General features: G+C 38.4%; 2 protein-coding genes across 11 annotated transcripts in view; both read left to right on the top strand.

Annotated features, from left to right (window-relative positions):
• Window positions 1–15,026, top strand: part of LOC117411414 (spectrin beta chain, non-erythrocytic 1) — a 130,439-nt gene extending 115,413 nt beyond the window's left edge. For 5 of the 7 annotated variants that reach the window (XM_059025510.1, XM_059025512.1, XM_059025511.1 and 2 more), the window contains 12 exons: window positions 61–435; window positions 1,339–1,583; window positions 1,690–1,737; window positions 2,785–2,923; window positions 4,838–4,922; window positions 5,072–5,268; window positions 5,749–5,861; window positions 6,284–6,344; window positions 10,345–10,571; window positions 11,455–11,628; window positions 12,005–12,047; window positions 13,604–15,026. In XM_059025510.1, coding sequence (XP_058881493.1) covers window positions 61–435; window positions 1,339–1,583; window positions 1,690–1,737; window positions 2,785–2,923; window positions 4,838–4,922; window positions 5,072–5,268; window positions 5,749–5,861; window positions 6,284–6,344; window positions 10,345–10,571; window positions 11,455–11,628; window positions 12,005–12,047; window positions 13,604–13,819 — 1,923 coding nt within the window. In that variant the 3' untranslated portion in view covers window positions 13,820–15,026. The remainder of the gene's footprint in view (window positions 1–60; window positions 436–1,338; window positions 1,584–1,689; window positions 1,738–2,784; window positions 2,924–4,837; window positions 4,923–5,071; window positions 5,269–5,748; window positions 5,862–6,283; window positions 6,345–10,344; window positions 10,572–11,454; window positions 11,629–12,004; window positions 12,048–13,603) is intronic. The other 2 variants (XM_059025515.1, XM_059025516.1) reach the window with 1 other exon arrangement.
• An 11,605-nt stretch (window positions 15,027–26,631) lies between these two features.
• Window positions 26,632–27,012, top strand: part of LOC117411466 (echinoderm microtubule-associated protein-like 6) — a 115,743-nt gene continuing 115,362 nt past the window's right edge. For 2 of the 4 annotated variants that reach the window (XM_034019045.3, XM_034019044.3), the window contains exon 1: window positions 26,642–26,997. The gene's annotated coding sequence lies outside the window, so the exon portion shown is untranslated. Of the gene's footprint in view, window positions 26,998–27,012 lie in introns of all 4 variants that reach the window. The other 2 variants (XM_059025509.1, XM_059025508.1) reach the window with 2 other exon arrangements.

The raw sequence follows: 27,012 nt of genomic DNA, 5'->3' as shown, positions 1-27,012 counted from the left end.
TTTATTTATATATATTATTATTATTATTTTATTTTAAATGGTGCTTTTGTCCAATCTCAGATGCTGCAGGAACGTTTCCGTGAGTTTGCCCGTGACACCGGCAACATTGGGCAGGAACGAGTGGATGCCGTCAACCAAATGGCGGATGAGCTGATCAATTCCGGGCATTCAGACGCTGCCACGATCGCAGAGTGGAAGGACGGTCTCAATGAGGCCTGGGCAGACCTCCTGGAGCTCATTGACACCAGAACGCAGATCCTGGCTGCCTCTTACGAACTGCATAAATTCTATCACGATGCCAAGGAGATCCTTGGGCGCATCCACGACAAACACAAGAAGTTGCCCGAGGAGCTGGGGCGAGACCAGAACACCGTGGAAGCACTTCAGCGAATGCACACAACGTTCGAGCACGACATCCAGGCCTTGGGCTCACAGGTATTTCCACTGTACTCCTGTCTTAAATTCTTCATTTATAAGTGGTCAGGACTTAAGAATCAGTGCTTGTGGTGAAGTACAATATAATACGTGCTATACTTGTGAACAAGTGCTGATAACAGTGTTAATCGTGACTAGTGCAGTGTTGATCTGGTTTTGTGCTGGACCTTGGCGACAGCTCCGGATTCGTGTTTAGCCGTCTAGTGCTATATAACAAAAACACAGACAGTTACTAAACAGACACGAACAAACAAACAAAACACTCACGAATATTTTTCCATACGCTTTCTTTGCGTCTCACACGGTCCTTCCAGTCTCTCAAATAAAACCCAAGCGAAAGGAAAAGATTTACAATCCTCCGGCCCCTTTTATGCAATCATGCATGACCCCTTGGTAAACGATTACAGCTGACTCTATTGCCTGCAGCTGCTACCTCGTTTACCTTCCAGGTCAATACCTTCCTGCAGCAGAGCCCTGTCCTTTTCCCCGCTGACTGACTTTCCGACCCACGAAATGAACTGTCAGGCCAACCTTTCCCTTTTGCTACTTAGTGCCCTCACAGGTCGGGAGGGAGATTTACAACCAGAACTGTCACAGAGATAAATACCAATTTGCTAATGTTTGCTTTTCTATTTCAGGGAACCAGGGTTATGATAATAACTAATATGATTTTTTTTTTTTGGCGGGGGAGGGGGTTGTATAAGTACAGATTCATCAAACAATTTTTTCCTAAATATACAATGCCAGAATTTACTGGGAGTTTAAACTACAAAAAAAACATGAGCCTAGTTTTGAAGAGGTAAGTGCTCTTTTTTGATAGGTTTGATTGCTCTTGCCGTTCTGTTAGCAACACTACCAGTATATATAATTTTTACATGTTTGTTGTCTCTGTTGCTTTGCCAGGTGAGACAGTTGCAAGAGGATGCTGCCCGTCTTCAGTCTGCTTATGCAGGAGACAAGGCTGATGATATCCAGAAGAGGGAGAATGAAGTGCTGGAAGCCTGGAAGATGCTGCTGGATTCCTGCGAGGGTCGTCGGGTCAGACTGTTTGACACCGGGGACAAGTTCCGCTTCTTCAGCATGGTGCGAGACCTCATGCTTTGGATGGAGGATGTCATCCGTCTGATTGAGTCCCAGGAAAAACCCAGGTATGCAAGGATAAAGGGTTATACCTTGGTATGTAATATATGTGCTAACATTATAATCAGAACTGTAGTAGCCATATTATTAATATGGTAAATCCTTTTATACAAGATCCAGACTTGCCCTCTTCATCGGAACACAGAAACTTGCTGAATGCTGGTAGGAGAATCTCACTTTTTCAAATTTGCAGTGCATTTTCCCCATCGACATGGTTTATTTTGGATGTATTATCTTCATATCATCATGACATAATAATCTTGTATAAAGTCCTTAGCACAGCTCTTTACAGATGATTATAAACAATATACAAGATTTTTAAAAAAGTATAAACCTACTCCGCATTCATCCCATAATCCATAAAATCCACTTTAAGAAGGGGGAAATAAAACATTATTTCTAGCCACAGCAGTTCATAAAAGTCAGTTTCAATATACTGAATGCCTTGGTTTATGCCTATTTAAAAGGCATTATGTATATGTAGGTCTATCTCTTGCCTAGTTGTCACCCCTGCAGGCAGTTTTTCTCTAGTGGCTCTGCTGCACAGGTGATGGTTTGTTGTGGGATATCTAATGTGCAGACAGTCTGGATACCCCTGCCAACATGGTTTAGAGGACTGTTTAGTGGACTGAAGCCATCATGTTGATAACTGATACACACACTGCCCTGTCCTTTCTGTGAGGAAAAGGCTCTCTTAACTATGTCTATAAAGGGCAAGGGCTGGTCAAACACCAGGCACACATTCAGGTTGCTTAGACTTGGCCAAGCCCCTACAGTCATTCATGATGAGTTTCACTCTTTGTCTTGAAGCTGTACTTTTGAAATACCTTCTTAATTTACTCCCGTCTGCATACAGTGTATTTATTAACCAGCTCCTGTCTCCTGACCAAGTAAAAATCCTTGTAGGAGTCTGGTTAGAAACATTTACAATGACTGCATAACTGGGCAAGTATCAAAATCCATTGAACATAGTTACCTGTGGATCTTCTAAAGGCCACCTGAGCAATAGGACTGGAAGATGTCAGCAGCACTATGTGAGACTACTTAAACCGGTCAATTCAATGTTATGAATTTCATCATTTGCATTTTGAAATAAAAACATATGCGCTCAAGCACATTTAATGATTGATTTTGGTTCCTTGTAAAGAGATTTTAGTGAGCCTGCAAATGATTACACGTTTGTTTGATTACTGATGTTTTCCTCTGCAGGGATGTTTCGTCGGTCGAGTTACTGATGAATAACCACCAGGGGATTAAAGCAGAAATTGATGCCCGTAACGACAGTTTTACTACCTGCATTGAGCTCGGCAAGTCTCTCCTGGCACGGAAACACTACGCATCAGAGGAGGTAGTGTATTCATTCTCTTGACAACAGATGTGGTTCAGCTGAAGTATGTATTGAGTTGCAACTAGAGAAAGCAGGTATTGTTTGCTCTGGTGACATATGGAGAGTACTGTAGTTCACAATAAAACACAACTTTTTAAAAAACTTTCCCTTGTATCTGTTACAAAATGTATCACCGGTATCCCCCATCAGCTTATATATATATATATAACATGTTTAAGGCAAAACGTTATTTCGTTTTTTTAGTAAATATCCTTACACCAATAAAGTTGTCCCATTTATAACTTTGAACTACACACTAACTTCTTGAAACATACAAAAGTAAGTACATCTTTATTTTTGATACTGTGTTGAATTGCACATTACCATTGATAAGATCCACCAGGGGGGGAGTTGAGACAACACTTTCTTAATTTTTTTTCCCCCTCTGAGTTAGTTTTTTTTTCGTCCTGAAAGACAACGTTATTTTTAATTTAATTTTTTCGTTTTGCAGTCTTCCGGTTCATTAATTGTTCTTCATCCAAATCAAATTTTTTTGCTGGTAATTTATAGTTACTGTACATCTGTAACTGTAAACAAAATGCTACCGGTTCTTTAAATTCCGTGAGGCAGCACAGTGATTTAGAATATGTGACAAGACTCCAACTGTCCGTATCCATCCAATATGCGGACAGCTGGAACCTTGCTCGTCCAATCACATTGTTTGTTTCACATTCCATTGCCAGACCTGGATTGTGTGTGTGTGTGTGTGTGTGTGTGTGTGTAATGGATGTATGAATGTATGTAATGGATGGATGGATATTCTAATGTCTTATTAATGAACGTCATGCCATCATTATTCACATGGTGAATAAGAAAAGGGGGGCTCCATTAAACAAAAAGATACAGATGGTCTGGCTCACCAAATGGTTGCCATCTCGCTTTTTCGTTTCAATGTTAAGGTATAAAAATTATTCACCCACGCTAGCCCACGTGAGGATCTTGTTCATTGTAAAGGTCCGGTTTGCAACTGGTTGGGGCTGATTCACAATGAGTTGTAACTTCATTAGGTTTCAGCTCAGTCTGAAATTGTATGGAAGTCAAGGAGTTTTTAATCATTCTGTGGTTTAAAATGTGCTTTATAACTAATTACTCTGGACCCGTGTGTTTAAAAATAGTATGGTCCCAACATCTTTTTGCCTCTACTTAACACTAGAACCGCCACGGTTATACTCATACCTCAACGCTGTATTTAAATGAACAATTAAACATAAAAGGGTTTAACTTCCCACATATAAAGCACTACTTCAAAAAATGAAAAACTATAATAAAATAAACATTTCAAAAGAAACTTGTGTGTAAAAAGGTATATGTACATATAAAACTGTAAAAACTGTGTAAAACGTTAGTAACATATGTTTTCTCTTATGTGTGTGTCACTCGGTGCAGCACAGAATCCAGCTTGAGCTGCTGCAGCCTGCTGCTTTACAGTTTTCTGATCGAAATGTTTCTGCCGAAGTGCTGTGGCAAGCTTCAAGATGAAATCTCTCCTACTAATATTTTCCCTGGTGCATTCCTTGTACAAAATGAAGGAATTGATGACTGCCAGGTCCAGTAGAGATAACAACAGGCTTGTATATAAAAATAAAATAGAATATTGTAGGTTATATTCAAAATACAAACATGTATTGTAAAAGGCAGTCCAAATGACTGCTCTGGCGGTTCTAGCTAGAGAGGGATTATAACCTTTTATTTTTGCGATCCTGCCTTTCAAATACCATCAGGGTATTTATTTAATATATGTATTTTGGAAAAGTCAAGAACGACAACCGCGTATCTTTCACACACGCAGAATAATTTCAATTTTAAAAGTGAAAACCTTCAATCTGACTGCAGTGACGGTTCTAGTGTTAATGCCCCTGCACTTGCTGCTTACAGATTAAAGAGAAGTTGTTACAGCTGACAGATAAAAGAAAAGACATGATTGACAAGTGGGAAGACAGATGGGAATGGCTAAGACTGAGTAAGTTTTGTATTTAAAAAAATAAATACATTATGAATTGCTCTATTTAAACCAAGAGCAATGTAATTCTTTAAAATTTATTTTTAAAGTGCTCTGGAATGCATGTCATGTTGGTGTTGAGCTGTCTCATATAATGGGATTCCTTCTAGTACTGGAGGTGCACCAGTTTTCCCGGGACGCTGGTGTGGCGGAAGCCTGGCTGCTGGGGCAGGAGCCCTACCTGTCCAGCCGAGAGATTGGGTTGAGTGTGGATGAGGTGGAGAAGCTGATTAAGAGACATGAGGCATTTGAGAAGTCAGCAGCTACTTGGGAAGAAAGATTCTCTGCACTGGAGAGACTGACGACAGTGAGTGTTTCTCCATTAGGAGCAGGTGGTTTATTTGCTTCACCAGCAGCCACTGAAGGTGGGAGGTGTTGGTAGCTGATATAGAGAGGATGTGGGTAGGAGAGCTGTTTTGTTAAACCATCCTTCAATCAGAAAAGTCTTGAGGATGCTGACATATCCTACTACACAAGAGGAAATGAATACATATTCAATTCTACCCAGTTTCCATATACACTTCCAGCATGGGATAAAGGGCAATTTGGTGAAAGAGCATACAATATACCAAGCTACTATATATACAGCTAGATATTGTTTCTGTTCAATTATCACATTCATTATCTATAAACTATATTTTATCAACTAGTTAGCAGTCACAGTTTAAAAAAAAAAAAAAAAGACTTTGCACAGTCAAGTAACTTCAGAAGCATTTCGGTTTCAATGTCGTATGTATCAGAAGAATGCTGCAGAACATTTTCTGTAATTGCCTTGCCTGTCTTGCAGCTGGAATTACTGGAAGTTCGAAGGCTGCAAGAAGAGGAGGAGAGGAGGAGGAAGCCCCCCTCACCAGAGCCCCTCCCCCAGCCTGCAGAGGATTCAGAGTCACCACAACAGTGGTAGGAGTCTACATCAGTAGAAGTTGAATACACTTAGTATGGGTGTTACCAAAAATAATGCATTCTTTGGACAAAGTCTGTTACTAATTTGTCTGAAATTAAAAGTCTGTGTTGGCATATTAAGTCATATTTATTGCGACAAAATGACTGACATTTTTATTTAATCCTGTCCTTAATATTAGCTTCCAAGGCCAAGGTCGATCCCATGTTTATTGTGTTAATTTCCCTTTCCCATTTTGAATTGTCAAGTTTAATTAAGCTATACTATTTTTCCCCATTTAACTTAACTTTAAAGTAGTAGTCTTGTACGTCCTTTAAAATGTTCAGTCTTTTGGTTTAGTAATATAATTTTCTTTATTTTGTATTTTTTGTAAATAGCTGGGTGTCTGTTAATTGGAGAATTGTGTTTTATGTCTTTACAGGGACGGAAAAGGAGAGCAGATCTCTCAGAACGGATTGCCTTCGGACCAGGAGTCTCCACGGGTTAGTTACCGCTCCCAAACCTACCAAAACTACACAAGTTTTCAGAGCAGACGAACTAGCAATGACCGTCCCCGTTCTGGACTGTAAAACCCATCCGTACATTAGAACTTGAATAATTATAGGATGCTCATAGCTATCACTTGTCACTCCCATTTGAATTCCCTAGATTCCTTGCTCCTGCCAGTAGACCCCATGGCTAATTACGGTTTCTTTTTCACATTGCTAGATATAGCAAGAACCCTTCATGTGGCTGTAAGACACTTTTATATGCTTTGGTTTTTAACAGAATCAACCTTTTTCCTCTTTATAAACCAGGAAGAGAAACCCTGGCAATTGTGCATTATTTGAGCACTGCTCCTATAGTATCTGAGTTGTATTTTAGTAGGCTTTCTATTATCATTAAAACATTATTAATAATCTTTTATAAAATGTAAAAAAAAAAAAAAAAAAACATATTTGTAGTATTATATTAGCTATTTAATTTTAAAAAGTTTCATACTTTTTATCTAATTTAAGTCTTTAACGTATTAAATATAAAATAATATAAATTATAATACAATAGAAAAGGGGTGAATAAGTGCCTTATGAGATGAAGGGAAATAAAATAATTGAAGGATCATTTAACGATTTTATTTGTTTCAGTGAACTGAAGAACAAATCAAAAAATGTTTTTGAATGTATTTTCTATGTTACAAACTGAATGGCTCTGTACAAATTGATAGAGCTGCTTAAATTGTTCTTTTAATATTCATTAGTTGCACTGGCCTTTGCTTACATGTCAGACAGCTAATATACCTTAAGGCTAAAATCCCGTTTTCATCTCTAATAATGGCAGGATATATATATATAGTTGTGTTGTTTATTTGTGTGGTGATCTACTGTGTATGAACTTCTGTATGAGTACAAAGGTTAATATTTGACCAATGAGAGCTTATGTCCTGAATGATGTAAAGACTTTGCAGTCTGGCATTACTTTATTCCTATAAATCATGCATTTCACATTTTTAAACTCTTAAAATCTTTTTGTTTGTCTCTTTTGCAATACATTTTTCAGTCTTCATTTCCAAAACTTGATTATCATTTGAATTTATTATAAACAATTCTGTGCAATATACATTAATGTAGCACTTCAGATAAAAAAAAAGCTATGTTACCAGATTCCTATTGTTGTTTTGCACTGAGACCTACAAAATATTCTGGCAACAAAAACCTTGTTTTGTTTGTTTTATATAATTAGATTTAAAATTCTGATCATTTATTTGCCATATCCCATATTGCCCATTAGTATCACCTGGAATTCTCACCAGAATACTTTTTAGGTTCAGAATTATAAAGCTTTTTTTTCTGTTAAAGTCTCTGTAATACATGGCATCAATTCCATTTTATTTTGGCTCCATGTTAATGTTACTTTGTGCACTCTGCTGATAATGTTTGTTTTTTGTCATCATATTTTGTTGCATGTAGACACTTGAATCATACAAATAACATTTCACTTCCAACAAAATATGACTAACTTGCACAGAAATAAATTAAAATAAATCATTTCAAATGTATGTCCCATTTGTTTTTGTTTTGTTGTACTTGTATTGCTTGCATAATATTGTTTGTCTTCTGTGTTTCGTTACAGTGTTAAATCCTTTTGTTTTGCATGCTTTCAGCATGTTTGTAATTAAAGGGATATTTATGTTTGTTTTTTTATGTTCATAACGTTTTTTTGGTTTGGTTTGGTTTTTTTAACGATATTCGGTCATACCTAACATTTGTTAATTCCTGCAGTAATCAAATTTGAGCTGGATTACTTGCTACCAGCAATATATAAGATGGATAACCATCAGGCTAGCATTAAAGTGTATCAGGCTTTATTTTTAATACTGAGCTCCAGCTTGCACGTCAGGTACAATATACAATTAAATGTTGGCAAATGCTGGCATCTGCCATTCAGTGTAGGCATTAATGAGTTTAACGGTGTAGTTTAATTTAGCCCCTCAACTGTGTTTTTTTTTACACTTTTTAGCACTTATACTTGTAAACTAATACTGAATGTCACAACATTAAATATCAGATCTGTCAACTTCAACAGCTTTACCAAAAAAATATATATATTAAAGAAAAAAGAAACCTGTTATAATGGTACAGCTTGAACTCAGTTATTTAAAATGTGAAAAAGGAAGCAAATGGGTCCTTTTGCAGTTTCTAGAGATTTCAGTTGACAGGTGTGAAGATGTTTTGTTTAACAGACCACAGTTTTAAATTAATGCTGCTTTTAAAGATTTTTCTGCGGCAGCTGCTTTATACTTTATATAAAAACTAGTCTGCCACTGACCAGAATGTGCTTGTCTGTTTAGAACAAGTGTAGTAGGCTAATAATCCAACTAGAGCATTAGCTGCACTAAGCTTTTGTCACTCACTGGGTTAGCTAGCATAACCTTGCTGCTCCCAAATATTTTAATTCCTGAAAATGCAATGACGACTGGAAAACGTGGAACCCAAGATTCTCTTTCCTGAGGCCAAAGCCACGAGGATTCCAGTTTTAAATGCTTATTGGATGAGTGGCTTCGGAAGACTTCTCCAGCTTGTCCAATCAGAGCTGTGTGAAAATTGGGCTGCTCTGTAGGCGCAATCGATCACAGTGCAGCAGCAAGCAACATGATCCACAAAGCAAGCGATGGGCGCGGCCTTGGTTCTGTCTTTGTACTGGGGTAATTAGCTGTGTTTTAGACTTGAGTGGGTGTGGTGTCTTCATTAAGCACTTATTTATTTTAACAGAACATTTCATTTCCCAACAGTTTATTAACATTTGCTTTTTAACTTTCTTCTCCCTCTCGTCCTTTACCTCTGTTTTAAATCCAGAATCTAACTGGTGGTGGTATTGATATGTATGGTGTACTCTTGGTGTGTTTTTTTGCATGTTCTTTAATGAAGTGTGAACTTAGAAATTGAACTGTATCACTTTTTTTTTTTTTAAGTCCGTGGATAACGCCTCGAGCATCCATGTGAATTTACAACAACACTAATGCATTTATATTCTGATTTTCTAACAGTTTCTCTCCTGTATGAAATGTGCACATTTTCTATTTACTAAAACTGTATTTATTTTATTTATAGATTTTTTCTTTTGGGTGGGGGGATGTGCAGATTTTGCACTGGTGCAGAAAGATCTGAAAATCAGACTGTTACTTCCTATTTAATAACTTAATCTTTGAACCACAGATCTGAGGAACCCTGTGAGTAATAGTGGGACGTCCCAGTTCTGGAGTTCAGCCCGAGTGATTTGCTTCTTGTTGGGAAGGTGTAATTGTTAAATAAATCAGAGATTTAACAATTAGAGGCTGATGTAATGGCAGCATTTTATTTTGTACTTTGTTTTGTTTGTTTGTTTGTTTGTTTTTTGGGGGGGGGGGGGGGGGGTCCCGTCCCGTCCCCCATCCTCTCAATTTGTTACCAGCCATAGTGCTATGAATTATTATAAAATGGCTTGGTTGCAAGTTGCTTTTTGATTGGCTACCTGATGTTCTAAAGGGGTAAAATACATTGACCACAGGGAGCCCAAATACCAGTAAAATTCAAGTACACAATTAAAAATGTTGTCATTGCAACAAGGCATCCCTGGAGGTGGATTACCATGAGTGGGATCATGTTTAATGGCAAACCAGCACCTGAAGTACCTTATTGCCTTTGGTCTGCTGCTTAGCAAGCCGCTAAAAATGATTCAGTATTTGAAGTTTGTTATCAGCAGTAATGTTTATTAAGAGAATAGAAAAGGACACATGTGTTTGTCTATGTGTAAATACAATTTAGACATATGCACATATCTTTCAGCGTCTCTTTTTTGAGACATTTATATTTTATGTTAATTGTTTTTACTTTTTTGGCATGTAGAAAATGTGAATACACAGCCTCTGATCCAATTGAGCATGATCCTGTCAAATGAAATGATGTGTGTTTGGTGCAGCTCAATCCTCTCCCAGATGCTAACGTTTTGCTTGGTTTTCCACTTTAGGTGACAGATGCTGTTGATGCAGGTGAAATTGTAAACGGAGTAGCAGAGCAAAGGACCAGCTCGAAAGAGCCCAGCCCGATTCCCTCTCCATCATCGGACCGCAAAGCCAGGGGTTCCATTCAGGCAGCCACAATGCCGACTAAATCACAAGATATAACTACTCAGATGGAAGGGGTTCTGCATCGCAAGCACGAGTGGGAGGGACACAATAAGAAGGCATCCAGCAGGTAAATTATTCACCTGAATTTAATCATAACTACAGCACTATGGGGGCTCCCGAGTGGCACATCTGGTAAAGGCACTCCGCTTTGCCGGTTCAAATCCAAGCTATGCCACTGTTGACCGTGGACTGGAGTTCCCAGGGTGCGGTGCACAATTGGCCAGGCGTTGTCTGGGCGGGATAGGGGTTAAATCGGCTGGGGAACTCACCACACACCTGCGACCCCTGTGGCTGGCTGGGCCACTGCAAGCCGGCTTGTATGCACTCTGACTCTGTAAGTTCTGGATATGGCTGCACGGCGTTCTTGCAGAGTGGGAAAAAAAGTGGACGGCCGACGGCACTCGTTTCAGAGGACGCGAGTGCTCATCTTCGTCTCTCCCGAGTTAGTTCGGGGGTTGCAGTGGTGAGCCAGGTTGAATAATAATTGGACGTTCCAAAATTGGGAGAAAAATTGGAAAATTATTACAAATTGTTAAAAAAAATGAAACTACAGCACCCATTTTAATTTCATTATGTGATGGTAGAAATGTGTGGTGAGCATACAAACTATATGAACATTGTGAATGATGCCAGTGATTTAAACAGCAGAACTGTATAGGTTCATCACCATATGGATTACTTGAATAGAGCAGCCCATGTCATAGAGCCACAGTAGCTGTCTGATTTTATAATTGCTTTCTTGATCTGTTCTTTTATAGTTGTGCTGTTCTAATTTGGTAAATAATATAGTCGTGAAAATGCTAATTTACCACAGCTGCAATGTAACGTATCATGGAGAATACCGTATGTACAGAGGGAAGGGTTAAATACGAATCTAATTTCATACCTAAATATTCTTGAAATAGTTCTTTAAAAAAAAAAAAAAAAACTGATTTTCATTTAATTTATAGATCCTGGCACAATGTTTATTGTGTGATAAACAACCAGGAAATGGGCTTCTATAAAGACTCTAAGAACGCCAGTCAAGGCATTCCATACCACAGCGAGATTCCAGTCAGCTTGAAAGAGGCCATCTGCGAGGTGGCGATAGACTACAAGAAGAAGAAACATGTCTTCAAGTTACGGTAAGTCTCTTTAGAAATAGAAATAACTTTTATTCTAACTTTTAAACCTTCCCTTCTGAATTGCTTTGTTTGAAATACACATTTTACAGAAAAAACAAATTAAAGCAGTATAAAGTGAAACATTTCATTGCAACATTCTGTACAATAACTGGTCAGTGGCAGTCTGAATGCAAGGGTTGTGTTTCACAGGACTGTGTCACAGTTCTAAAGACAACTGTTAACATGTGCGTGGTGTTTATTAATGCTTTAAGCAATTTGAATTCAATTGCTAGTCATTATCCAGGTTCAGACATCATTGAGCTGTAGCTGTTCTATTAAAAGTTATCAATTATAATTCTGATATTACAATTTTTAATTATTTATATATTTTTTTCAGAATAACTGATGGCAATGAGTACCTCTTCCAAGCCAAAGACGATGTAAGTTTTTCATTGTTGCATAAGAAATGATAAGTGAGGGGTCCCGGAGTAGCTTGGACGGCTGGGGACTCCGAAGGGGACGTCACATTGGCTGTGACGCTCCCGGGGTGGGGGATGGGAAACCAGCAGGGATTCCTTCTCATCGCGCAACAGCGAACCCTACTGGCCAGACACAGAGCACATTTAGAGTGGATAAAAAGCAGGGCTCATCTCTGTTCTCCGGGATCGGTAGCCCGTCCTCCTCTGCTCTGGATTGCTCTGTATAAATGCGATTCTGGCTCTAGGCTTGTGAGATTGGGGAATGCTCACACGCCCTCAGAACATCTGTGCTGTGTGGGGACCCGCTGCGGTGAAGAGAAAAAACAGAATTGGACATTCCAAATTGGGAGGAAAATAAATAAAAATAATATTTGGTCACTCCTAAATTAAAAGAAAAAATAATAATAATAAATAAGTGAATTTAATTGTAATACAATTGCAGTAAGTGAATTGTAATGCTTGTCATATAATATTTTATATACTTGGTGAGGAATGAAACTGCAAAGTATTTAGGAAGTATAAATACCTGGCAGAATCTTCCCATTTTACTGCATTAAATCCCTGATGGTATGTTAGTTGTCATAATAGTCAGTAAACAACATTTTCCTCTGTGGATTAAACTTTTGTGAATTTCTCTGGTCTACAGTGGCTGCTGTACTGAAAGTATTGTGGTGTTCTGTACTCCGCTGGTGAATGCATGTTCTTTCAAAATGTGACAGACACACATTTTAACTGTTTTGAAGCATAAAAAAATAAAATAAAATTAACAATTAATTGAATCTCAATATCGAACAAGTATCAATTAGGAAGAAATTTAAGTGGTATAAAAACGACTCAGTGTTGAATCGGTAAGAAAATAATAATCCACAGTTTCTCGTGTCTAACGGCACTTAAACAAATTAATTATTTTTACCGATTTTTCAACTTATTGTTGTTTATCCCTTACATAATTGATGCAGGGATGTGTTTCAATATATTTTGTACGTATTGTTTTCTAAAGGTGCCTTCTGGGAATAAAAGTAAAATTGTAGGTTACATCGTACAGTGAAAAGATTGAATTGGTTTAAACCTTACAAATAAATTAATTAAATTACTGTTAGTTATTATTATTTGTTTATTTAGCAGATGCCTTTATCCAAGGCGACTTACAGAAACTAAGGTGTGTGCACTATGCATCAGCTGCAGAGTCACTTACAATTTACGTCTCACCTGAAAGACAGAGCACAAGGAGGTTAAGTGACTTGCTCAGGGTCACACCATGAGTCACTGGCTGAGGTGGGATTTGAACTGGGGACCTCCTGGTTACAAGCCCTTTTCTTTAACCACTGGACCACACAACCTCCTATATATAGTTCAATAAAACACACCACTAAATAAATTAAACGAGCTGCAGCCCACAGTAGTGCATTACAGTTGGAGGCAACTCTATAACCAACAACAGTATGACCAACATTGAAGTTATCAGACTTTTTTCCAACCCACACACCCTAAACAAATTCTAAATGTTCTTTCAACAGGAGGAAATGAACACCTGGATTCAGGCCATCTCATTAGCAAACACCTCAGAAAAGTCAGAGGTGTCCCCGAGCAGCCAGAGCACTCCAGCCTCTAGCCGCGCACAGACCCTGCCAACCAGCGTCACCGTGATGAACGACTCAAGCCCTGGCAAAAGGGAGAAGGACAAGGAGAAGGACAAGGAGAAGAGATTCAGCCTGTTCGGCAAGAAAAAATAACATGGCGCATCTTAATGCACTGCACTTCTCTTCCATTTACAGTGAAATTCCAGCATGCAAGCTCAGAACCAATACGTCACACTCTGTGCCTAATGTTCCACAAAATTGGTTTTAGATGTAATTTTAGGGAGAGTTTTTAAAGAAAAAAAAGGAAAGAATTTGAAGACATAGGGTGCGAGGTACACTGGGCAGCTTTCATTTTAAAAGAAATAAAGACAGGACCAGAGTTTGTTTTTTTTTTTTTTTGGTCTGTAGTTTTAGGGTCTAAAAATTTCAACATTTCCTCAATTTTGTGAGGCTGTCTTGGGAACCACCTACATCCTTTTGCTGTTGGTATGCAAGGCAGCGGTGCTTTCAAAAACATTCTTTCGTTCTGCACATATGATTCCAACTGTAAAATTCCAAAAACATTTGTTAAATTCCATTTATTAAGGTTGCTGTGCTGAGTCCTGACTAATTTAAAAAAACAAAACCTTCCATCCATTATAGACTTTAAGAAGGTATATCATCTTTGCTAATTATACCTAATATAAACATGCATTAATTTGGATACAAAATCATTATAACCTAGCACCATCTATTAACCACAAATGCTGGGGCTTTATGCAGCAAGTGTGACACAATAAGAATGATGGTTATATAAGAATGATTAGTATACTGAAACTATTTTAAAACTGTAATTTTAAACATATTCCTCTTTGTGTTTTTTTTATTTGTTCTTTAGTTGCATTATACTGTATGTTTCAAAATTCTAGTACAAAGTATAAAAAACTAGATGTATAATAAACACTTTAAAGCATTGATGTTAAGTGGAAAAGCATTTACTGGAAAAAAAAAGGAATGTTACTGAAACGGTTGCTTGCTTGTTGGCTATAGCACTGTTTGTTATAATTTTTGCTACATTATCTTGCCATTTGATACATAGTGTGCATTTATCTGTCACTGTAACTATTGTAATGCAATTGTTCATTTTATTGCACATTCAAAAATGACATAATAGGAATAAAATTCTCGCAGTGACTGGGCCTGTAGTCGTATAGCACAAGGGCCTGGCTTTCAGATGTATTCAACTGCACCTGTAGACTTTTACCCTCTCTGTGAAATATGTGCGACGTCATTAAAATGCTTTTAAAACGTATTGTGTTTTTAAAAAAAACATTTATTAGCCAATCAATAACAATAAAATGCCACCAATCTGTTAACCGTCCTGCATGTACCATGCCACTTTCTTTTCACACTAATGACTGGGTGTACTACCTTAAGTGCTTTTAAATGGTACACTCGGTTTTTCTTGTTTTTATATACTTGAGCCCAAGGTTTAAAGCTGGCTTGGTTCCCGAATGAAAGAGCTTGATTGTCTGAACTTAGCCTTCAGTACTCTTCGTGGTCCAGTGTTCAATAATGTGCTGCTACTTACAACATCCAGAGTATTGGAATTTGAGGGTTCTATTAGCCATCAGAGTCTTGTCAATAGCGTGGTGCTTCCAATCACAATGCAAGATTCCAAAGGTGCTGCAAAACTTGAATCTGTTCAGTCTTGAACAAAGAAGACTACACAGTGATCTGATTCAAGCATTCAAAATTTTAAAAGGTATTGACAATGTTGACCCAGGGGACTTTTTCGACCTGAAACCATAAATGGAGATTAGATAAAGTGGCATTCAGAACAGTAAATAGGAGGCACTTTTTTACACAGAGAATTGTGAGGGTCTGGAACCAACTCCCCAGTAATGTTGTTGAAGCTGACACCCTGAGATCCTTCAAGAAGTTGCTTGATGAGATTCTGGGATCAATAAGCTACTAACAACCAAACGAGCAAGGTCGGCCGAATGGCCTCCTCTCGTTTTGTAAACGTTCTTCTGTTCTAAAACATGGTATGATTGGAATCCAATGGGAATATGGGTACTGTAATTTGTAACTTGTTTGAGATTTCCATGTACTATAAAGAGGATGGATTGTGAGTCTCCCGCAAAGACCACACAGTCATCAGTCTAGACTATAGAAGCAGTGAGTATTTTCATAACTATTGCTCAGCAGTTAAAAGTATCAAAAAATAAATAAATCTGGAGGCATTTAGTTTTTCTAGGTCATGTTTAATGTTATCGTATCTAGAAATGTTAACCCTTTCATTTTGACTTCAGTATTTGCTTAACAGTAGCTTGACACTAGTCAAAATGAACTAGCGAAAGTGAAAGTAGATTACATTAAGCAAGTTTGGTTTGATCATGGCTCTGGGTCTGCCAATCACTTGGATTGGCGACTCTTTTTCCTCTTCCTCGAAGAAGAGGCAGAGGAGGATGAGGAAGACTGTGAGGATGGCTTCCTGCGTGGGCTACTTTCCCGGGTGCGTCGTCTGCTCTCCCTTGGCACAGAGCCCTGGGGGGTAAATGCAGCAACCTCTCTAACAGAGGGGGATGGGGAAGAGTGCTGTGCAGGAGTGAAGGACGCAGATCGCTCTTTAGAATTGCGGGAGAGATTTTTCTCCAGCGTGTGCTTGGAGAAATGAGCACAAAACTCACAGAAACTGCGGTTCACCCGTGCCTCCTTGCTGTGCTCAGGCCCCAGGCAGGAAGAGAATCTGCCGTGCTTGTCCTCAATAGGCAGACTGGTCTTGCATGTCTCGCAGGGATAAAACCCAGGCATGATGCAAGTAGCAATGCAGTGCACAGTTACACTGTCAGAGGTGAAAGTAACTTTAATTTCATACCGGTACTGTATGATTGTATTATACAGTACCGGTAAGATGCTGCTCTCACTACACGTGTGCCACAGCAAACATTGCAGATAAGCCTGTACCAAGTCTGTGAAATTAAGGAGGCTGTGTGGTCCAGTGGTTAAAGAAATGGGCTTGTAACCACGAGGTCCCCGGTTCAAATCCCACCTCGGCCACTGACTCATTGTGTGACCCTGAGCAAGTCACTTAACCTCCTTGTGCTCCGTCTTTTGGGTGAGACGTAACTGTAAGTGACTCTACAGCTAATGCATAGTTCACACACCCTAGTCTCTGTAAGTCGCCTTGGGTAAAGGCGACTGCTAAATAAACAAATAATAATAAATTACAGAAAAATACAATGAGAAAAGAAACAATATTTCTCCCATACAAAAATACAGTAATAACAATTACTTTAATTAAACAAAAATAAAATTCCAGCCTATTGCAACCTGAGGAGAGAATACGAAGTCACCCCTTTTACGTTGCTTGATCCCTGGAAAGGGGCGACTCAAGCCGTCGGCTTCACGCGGGGCACAAGGCCGCAGTGGGGCATAACAAACAACAGGCTGTATGCTAATTAATTTTTTTTTAAAAACTACTACAGTGTAAATAAATTATTGCATACATTATGTAAAACACAATAATTACTTAAAATTATACAGTCATAGCAAACAAGTACTTATCGGATAGGCTCCTCCTGTCAGGTCAGTTCTTGAAAGGAAATTTGGCGTTGAGGTCTGTGACCGCAGTGTTTTTATGTCTTCGGGGGCAGACCATGCCTGCGTCACATATATCCTATTCAGGTTTCAGGTCTTTAAGAGGTAAATACCCATTTGGTAATGGTTACATTTCGTACTTGAAAGGGAACAATTACGCTATTTTGGTTAGATGGGATGTTCCATAATAAGAATACAAATAGATTCAGAGCACTGATTAGACACAATCTGTAGCTGCAGTTTCTTTGACTGGGATTTTAATTTATCACACGGTCTCACCACTGTGTCTGAATGTTATAATTGCAGCAATCCTCAAATAAGCACACTAATTATCAGGTAAAAACAGTTCGGCAACATAAATACATACTGTGTGCACTCTTCAGTCTACTCAACATGTTACACACCGCACTCAGCATTCAAACTTGTCCACAGTTTGACTGACCAAGTACTTTTTATTGCTGTTTAGACTTTCCCAATTTTGTTTATTTCTAGAATTGTTGTAGAAAGAAATATGTTTGTTAGAAGTAAATTTGCTTCAATTGTTATTTTTTGGGCTTACTAACTATTCCAGCAGAAATTACTTCTGAAAAGACTCTTTAAAGATGAATAACAGACACAGTTAGGACTGCCTATGAGCTGACCAACCTGCCTCCTCCAGAAAGCTCACTGCCCATTCCTTGGCAACTTTGTGAGCTTTATTCTGTCAAGGAATTTGCAATGCAGCAGTGTGGCCTACCTTTGCCAGGTTCTACAGGCTTAGGTTGAGGATTCTCAAAACCCTGGTTTTGGAACAAGATTGTTGAGAGTGGCTTCTTAGTCGACCCTTACAACACAGGCATAGAGGTGAATTTCTCCCTCAATTTTTTAGCGATAGGTACTTGTTACTGGGGTTCCGAATGGTAATGTACAAGGCAGCTTCTGCTTAGCCTTGTAGCATTCTGGCCATGCAGCAATCTTTTCCTTGTGACAGCTTGGTTATACTGGCCCATTCGGTAATGGTTACATTTCGTACTTGAAAGGGAACGTTAAGTTATCAAAATCCTGTTTCCCTGAAATAAAAATGCAACATTAACCTTCAAGGTTGCTGCGTCCATGTCTGCAGCAGGCTTGAAGGAAAAATGACGTTGAGATCTGTGAACGCAGTGTTTTTATCTCCTCAGGGACGGGCCATGTCTGCGTCACAGGCTAGTCGAGCAGCTTTGATATCTTATTCAGGTTTCGGGTCTTTAGGAGGTAATGGTTACATTTCTATTTCAGGGAACCAGGGTTATGATAATAGCCTAACGTTTTCTCACTTCTATAATAATCTGACCCATATAAATGTTCTACCATGCTTTACTTACCAGTTTTACCAAGCATATCTGTGATTCACTATTCTTGCTTTCAGTATACTTTCACCAGTAAACTTTATAAAAAGGGGTGTCTTTCTTTGGGAGGGGGGTCGTTAATCGTTTGTAATTAGCAGACACATTTCTAGTTAGTGTGCAGTCACTGCACATCTGAGGAGGAGACACGGTTGGCCATAAAATTTCAATTCGAAGCCTGTGTGCTGAACACTTTCCAGTCAAATTCTCATGTGTCAGCAGGACCTGTTCTCATATCTACCAGCAGAGGTCTCTCTAATCAGCAAAATGTGTAGCAAACACTAAGAGAATCTTGTTTTGTTTTTTTCTTTTCACAAACTAAACAAACTGGATCTTGAAGACATAAATAATATTAACTGAACATTTTAGATGATTACAGAGTATGTATTGACCATTACATTCCCCCTGAGCGTAAAGGCTCATTTCGTTTAAGTAACCTGATTTAGAGAAAAAACATTGAGCACAACAACAAAGGCCTTAACATAAAATTGATAGAATGGGTTGTTTTAACAGGGATTATTTATTGATATCTAATTGGCCAGTTTATAAAACGTTTTTTTTTTTGTTTTGTTTTTTTTTGGGGGGGGGGGGTTGTTTGAAGTTTACAATATAAGTTACAATATGTCCCTATTTTAATTAATTAGATCTACTGAATTGTTTTTGTTTGAGAACTATTTACTTACATCCATTCACCTTAGTTTTTATTATTATTATTATTATTATTATTATTATTATTATTATTATTATTATTATTATTATTATTATTATTATTATTATTATGTTTTACTGTTGGTGGTTTACCTAATTATAAAACTGTATAGAAACTGTTGACATTCTCAAAAAGACAAGCATTTTGACACAATGTACTTTTGAATATCTTCATTGGTTAAATATGAAAAATATGAATATAGCAAAAAATCAATAGCAGATCTTTTTTATTTATTTTTTATTTCTAATATATAAAAAACATTTCAAGGATATACAAAACCATCTATATAAAAAATATGCAAAGTAATAAGAGTCCATGTATTGGCCTTAAACGAAGGTCTATATCTTGGCCACATCACTAAACCACCACACAGGATTCAGCACAAATGGCACTGGGCACCATTGTAACTATTGCAAAAAGGGCAATGGCTTAAATGGGCACAGAGACTGAACTGCTCTGGAGGTGAGTGCAAGCCATGTCACTGAGCCAATAACAATTTGCATTCTGAGCATCCAGACTGGATTGGAGCCACACGAGAGGGTGATGAAGTCTGAAGCCTGGCTGTTGTAACTGAAGACAGCACTCTCTACAATATGAATGGCCACTGACCTCCTGCCTGTGACTGGAGCCCTTATTATTTATTGGATTTCAGTGACAGAAAGTAGAAAAATAGTGCTAACTAAGGTTTTTTTGCTTGCGTTTTATACTTTAATTTAAAATATGCAAAAAATGCTATCGATGTAAAATTGCTGCTGCTGCTTCCTGGTATACCACAGCAAAGGTACCAAGGTGCAGCAGTTTACATTAAATATTTGCATATCCGGAATTGTCAGCAGAATAAACGGGGCTAGTAATAATGCTCCTCTTCTGTTTTAGTTATCTACCATAGACATATGCACTGTAGGCTAGATCGCCCAGTGAACAACATCATCAACAAAACAAAAGGAAACTAGATGGGCAGGGCTTCTATAAAGATACTTTTGGCTGATCTAGCCTGTGTTACATAATCTATGGAAGGCAACTAGAACTGAAGAGTAGCACCTTAACATAGACTTATCAAGTACAAACCTCTCTGAATAATTGTAAACATCATAAAATGATCAGGGAACAGAAAAAAAAGAAAAAATGGAAGCTTTGTACAAACCACAAATGTATAAAGTGCTGACAAATGTAATATCTCCCACAAATGTAATAATCTCTCCCAAAAATGTTATACCCATCTACCAACTTTCAGTTATTATTTATTACCAAAAAAAAGTGTCATAATTAACTAAAAGAGTATATACTTTAATCATTAGTCAATCATTATTGGGGGTATGCGAATGGCTTTTTTTTATAATCTTTATCTCCCAAACAGGCAATGTTATTAATTATAAATTAAAGTGTTATTTAAATGCATAAATAAATATGTACCAATTAATTCACGGGCATTATCATGGATGCAACATTTGTGGGAGACATTATATATGTGAACAGGTGGTTATTACATTTGTGGTTTGTACAGCTCCTTTTTAACTAATGCCCTGATGGAGTGATTTGGTTTTAAGGGGCTCTGTACTGTAGGACGTGTCACCCTTGATATGAAACATCAAAGAGATCTTAGACATTAAAATGATGCCCCATCTTTTCAAAAGAAACTGAAGAAAAGTTTTTTTTTGTATCCCATATTTTTGGGCTTACATATCTTAGCAATGACACGGGTAGTATATTACAAATACTTGTAACAGTGTTGTATTTTATTGTTCAAAGGGAACCGGGGATCTTAAGAACATTTTAATGTTTCAGTACATGCAGCAGAGACGTTTCATACTTCAAACGACAGGAGAGAAGATACTTTATTAGCAGTTTATTGTGCACTAAGACTTATGGTCGGATTGCTTTCAAGACAAATGAAGCTTTCTTTCCTTGGGGATTAATCCATGACTGAAGATAATTAATCCATAATCTTAGTGCTAGTATAATGTCTGGGTTATAAACTGCTTTGGTGTTCGGGCTTCCCATTCTACTAATATGTGTATGCGCTTCACCCATTTACCGCCACATAAAGCGCCCACATTCCTAAGCTCCTCATACATGAGTCCTCTTGAACAACGGCAAGCCATTTCTCTGTACCATAGGACTTACATACTTATATACCCACAGGACTTTACTTTATTCATAGTGCTGTCAAAGATGTTGCGGCAATATATCAGTGTTGCTTGTCATCCCGTTTTCAATTTTCTAAAGGTCTATTCATTTCATGGCCACTTCTTTTATTTCCTACATCTTGGTTAAAAGTCACACACTGTCACGTGACTCAGTTGCGTGAGTAAAAAATAATGTTATATCTGTTATGTAATTTGACCTTTCTACTTCCCATCTGCTCTAAGTCGCGTCCCCATTGGAATCTATTAGCAGCAGATACACTTATAATGTCACTGAGAGTGTAGATCTCTCACTCAGAATGTCAGTAACAAAGAATTGTAAACATTTAAACCACAACAGAATCTACATAAACAGATTCAATGCGTTATATCAGCTTTTCTTCCTTTTTTATTTGGATTTTTTATTTAATGCCTTATAATTTGTTTATAAGTGTTTGGTGGCTATCGCTAATCAACCAGCTTGTCTTGACACTGCAAAGAGTGAGCGAGAAATACACTCTCAACTTGATTAGAGGCAGCCACCAAACACTTATACAAGTGCAATTCAAACAGGCTAAGCCAACAGAGACGAAAGGACAATGTTGCTGCACAGGATTATTCTAGAAAATGACAGGGTCTTAAAAGAGTGCAAAAGCTTCTGAATTCAATAATATAGACAATGTCAAAGTCATGACCCCACTGTTACAACTTTGTACTATATATTTTGCTGATCCTTAGCTCTTCAAGCCTATACCATTTTAATCCCAAGTATGAAACACCTAGCCTTCATAGCATGGCCTTATGCCAAAGAAGCAACGCTACAGTGACTGCTGTGAGCTCAGAATGCAACAATAAACCAAGACAGCCTTACTGCAAAAATGGAAGCCTGCAGCAAATTATATCAATGTCAGAGCTTTCAAATGTGAGGCTTTTTCGGTGAGTCAGATGAATGTGCACCAAGTGAATGTAGTAGAATAGGTGCTGCAGCAAATGTTTAGCCTGCTTTTCTAAAGAATTTCTGATTTATCATTAGCTCATATGAAGAATAATCAACACAGTCTGATTTTTTATTTTTTTATTTTAAGTAGCCTTTGTGTTAAGCTTCGTGTTTGCTTTGTCTGATGTACCCAGTGGCACTGGAACCATTTTTATAGTGGGAGTGCTGAAAGCCATTGAACAAAACTGTAACCCCTGTATATGATGGAAGCAGGTACACAACACTTCAATCCCAGGGATGCTACCCTAGTTCCTGCGCCACTAGATGTACCAGTAATGTATTGCAAAAATCTGGAACCTGTCCAAATGCATTTTTCAGGGTGTGCAATGGGAAATGTTATCAGTCGGCTTTGACTGTGCAATAATCCTTCCCTGGAAATGGTGTAACTTTCATTATTTTACCCAAGGTCCCATGAAATGCTCGAATCTCTATAGCTGGAATTGAGTGTGTCTGTGATCTGGCTTATTCCCAGATCAGAAACTAAAAAGCTTGTGCAGCCCCAATAGGAACCCATTGGATGCCCATTGGATGCCCAGGTATCTTTGATACTTATGTAACACAAAAATAGTATGAACCATTTTTATATATAAAAAAAATGAGCCCCCTGTAAATGTTCTACACATTTATCATACAATTATTATATTAAAGTTTAATTTCTACAACTTCTATCAGGATGCGTTTTGGATTATTTGGTTCAGATTACCGATCAGGACTACTGGTGTTCGGATTAGTCAGAGTCTACATTGCTATATATACGTATACTATATCCCTTCATAATAGAAAAAGCTGTGTCTTATTTAGTATAACCTCTCCTTATAAACAGCCACCCTAACAATATCAACAGAATGATCCAACAGGTTCATGGTGCTCTTCAGTGATCATTGGCAGGTCATTTGAATATGGAGATCTGACACATGATGTTGGCGTTGTACATGTTTAGTGCCTCCCAAGCTGTGTGATTTGTTAAAAATGCATGGTACCTCAACAGCTGCTAAGTAAAAGCAAATGTTGATCTGGTGCCATTTCATTCCATCTGGAACTATCATGCAATGATTGTTAAACATACTGCCAATACGATACAAGCCACTATATAAAGGAATGAAACACAAGCATTGTATATTTCTAGTAGTATGCTTAAGTTAAGCATCCTAGCACTGTTATATTGCAAATATGCCATTCTGTTATTTGGCATTTTCCAAGCAAATAATCTGTTTGTTTTAAGGTGTTTATAGAAATGGTGGGTTTTAGGAATGCAGGACTCAAATTCAACTACATGGATTAAAATGGTGAAGTACAATTTAAAACCAGATGCATGCAAAAATGTGTGACATACAGATGTATATGACCAGAAACTATGTCTATAATCTGATTTGATCAGTAATGTGAATAACAAGTTTCATGACAATCGGATAAGCGATTGTCGAGATATATCATCTATAATTACTAAACACTCAACGTCAAACATAATAAACACTCAAAGACAAATGTTTCAACTAGAAGTCTTTCTCAATGTATGGATACATTTGTGAACTGTGAAATATGTAGATACATTTGCAGGTTTTCTGGTTGCTCAGGGTTTGCAGGAAGAGGAAAACCTTTACTGGTGAAAATTAATCTTGAACTCGGAGATGGTATAAAATGGTTAGGTCGGGCGAACTAGTTTCTTGGGACTAGTAGCATTTGACAAATCTTTTCTGAAATCTGCTCAGAAGCATGTTATTAATTTAGATGAGAAAACCCCTTGTACTCTTCCCACACTCTCACAGAGGCAATCCATATAGACATCACTGCAGTAACCCACAGACTTGTTTCTTTAATCCGGAACATTGCTAATATGATAGAACATAGGATGCTTACAGCACATTATAGCACTGCATTCTCACATACCATTCATACACTACCCTATAACAAGTAGTGGAACAGTGCTGGGGCACAGGGGTACACAGAGCAATGCTATTTCATATTCAAATAACAATAGAAAGTCAAGAGTATTTATGTCTGTTTTAATGCATCTAGGTGAACAGCGTTCATGAATCAGCACGTTTGGGAAGGCTGGTTCTCTTTTTTATAGCATGTGGCTGTTCCCAATTAGCACCAATTATTCCTTTAGGAACAGCCACATTCTCACATGTTTTTGGCAGGGACCGGAATTAACCCCATCCCTGCCAACCCCCACCAAAACACAAACAAACACCTACACTATTTACAGGCAGGGCTCTTGCTCTGCCACATACTCCCCGCCCCCACCCACCCCCCCTGTGCAAAGCACACCTGGCCCCAATGGCCACCTCCACCCTTTAAAGTTCCAAAAGTCCCAGGAACAGGGACAACAATGGGTCCATGGGTGGTGGCCACGTTGGGTGGCCATCCTCTAATGCCAACACTGGCAGAGGTAATGCTGGCTTCTCCAGTAAAGGCAATGCTGTCAGCAGAATGGCTGGCTCCTCCATCAGAAATTCTGCCAGTGGCAATGCTGGCTCCTCCAGCAAAAGCAAGGCTATCAGTGAAAAGGCTGAGTGAGCATCACCGGGCGGTGGTGAGTAGGGCAGCAGCGGACCCTCGGGAGGCGATGGCAGCAGCAGACCCTCGGAGGCGATGGCCAAGGAAGAGGCAGCAATTCTGCAGGCAGAGGCGGGAGCAACAGGTAATCTCACTCTAGCGGTGGAGGCAGAAGCAACAGCCAGTCTCCCTCTTGTGGTGGAGGTGGGAGCAGCAGAGAGTCTCCCTCTAGAGTTTGTAGTCTACATGTTTCCAAGTACTGTCACCGCTCAACCTTGCTTAGCTTCTGAGAGCAGCTTCTCCAAATTGGACATGCTTAAAAAGACAGCAAGATGGGTATAGAAGTAGACTGTTCCATGCATCACACACTTGAGTTATAGAGCCATATCTCTCAGACACACTTAGGATCTTACAACAGTCATCCCCTCTGCATAGTTTAAACCTTGGTGCTTCAAAAAAGCAGCAGAACATAAATACTATCTATTGACACTTGAGACAAAAATAACAGGTGAATTAACACTGTTACCCAGGTTTGCTGGCACATCACCTTCAAGCTTGACAGCTAGTGAATTCAAATGTGCAAGTATTTTTCTGCTCTAAATCATTTGTCATGACAACAAAAATGAAGATTTAGCAATGCCCTCTGAAAACTATTTATAGCCCAGACACATTACAATTATTAATCCCATGCATGATTTGTCAAATTGTTATTGTAGGTCTGGTGACCCTACAAGTGAACAGCACATGCATTATAATAATACACCAAAAAATCAGCAAATTACAGAGGGAAAGAGCTGATTTAAAGGGGGGGGGGGGGGGGGGGGGGGAATGGCATAATAATTTTAGGAATTACCCAACACCTAAAGGAGTCATCGTTTTATGCAAATGGAAACCAAGAACCCTCCTCCATCATTGGGATGTCATCCATAGTGCAATGTTATGCAAATGTAATTACATTTCTTCAGGGCTTTTAGTTGAGTGTTTAATTTGTACTGAATGAACAGACAAAATGAAACATTTATTTTCAGAATGACTTCCTTTTAGGCAGTTAATGACCTCATACTTTAATCTCTTAAACATACTAGAGATGGTAATATTACATGAACAGCCTGTGCTAGAAATGCTATCTTCAGGCATAATAGAAGGTTTAGATGCAATCTTTTTTGTAAAGACATATTCAGAATGTGAAAACGCTAAAATCTGTTATTAATCATATTTTTTTGCTAAATCAATATCACCTAGCCGTGTTACCAGTAATATTAAGTTTTTTTTATAGATTACGATGAGTTGTTTTTTTCCATATAAATATTTACAGAAAAGTATTTTCTGCAATAGTCTTCAGATTTTAGTTCAGACTTCACTTATTAGAATGAGGGAATAAAACTGCAATTAATCTTGTTTGATATACTCGCAATTCACTCTTTCTTCTCAGCAAGTCGCTTCCACTAATTGTAAAAACTACAAACAAACTAGTGTCTCATGTAACTTCGGTTGGTTTCCTTGGTTAAGTACCTTGGACAACGCTCAAGCCGTGGGCGTTGGTAATTGTTGTTTTTTCAAATAGCATTGCTATTCGAATCCATTCAAAAACTGACCATTAAACACTACAATTCCCATTATCCTCAGCGGCCTGCCGCTCTTCGCCCAACTGGCGGCGGCAGGGGCGGCCATCATGGCATCGTGGTAACCAAGTACTGCTTTCGCCTAGAAACCAGAGCCTCTATTCCCGAAAGCGTTACGTAAAAATATTAACTTCACTACCGTTTGACTGATATGGACCACGTTAAAATTCTTCTTTGACGTGTTTCTCAGAATAAGCCTTCTGTGCTTTTTTTTTCTAGGACCGGTTATTATTATTCTGCGCGCAATGGCAATTTACAGTCCAGAGTCCTTCTCCTCCTAACCAACCGTTTTGAGATGAGGATTAAGGAGGGGACAAGCGCTGAGAGAGACTGTGGTTGGAAGCTATTTCGTTATTTTGCATTAGAACGAAGTTAACACAAATATTGCATTTTGGAGCGTCTTCGTTGGCAGGAGCACGATCTAGTTGAGAGAAGGCAGGTTTCTCCGGC

This window comes from Acipenser ruthenus, chromosome 6, assembly GCF_902713425.1.
Source record: "Acipenser ruthenus chromosome 6, fAciRut3.2 maternal haplotype, whole genome shotgun sequence".
NCBI lineage: Eukaryota > Metazoa > Chordata > Actinopteri > Acipenseriformes > Acipenseridae > Acipenser > Acipenser ruthenus.
This window is presented reverse-complemented; position numbering and strand designations above follow the sequence as displayed.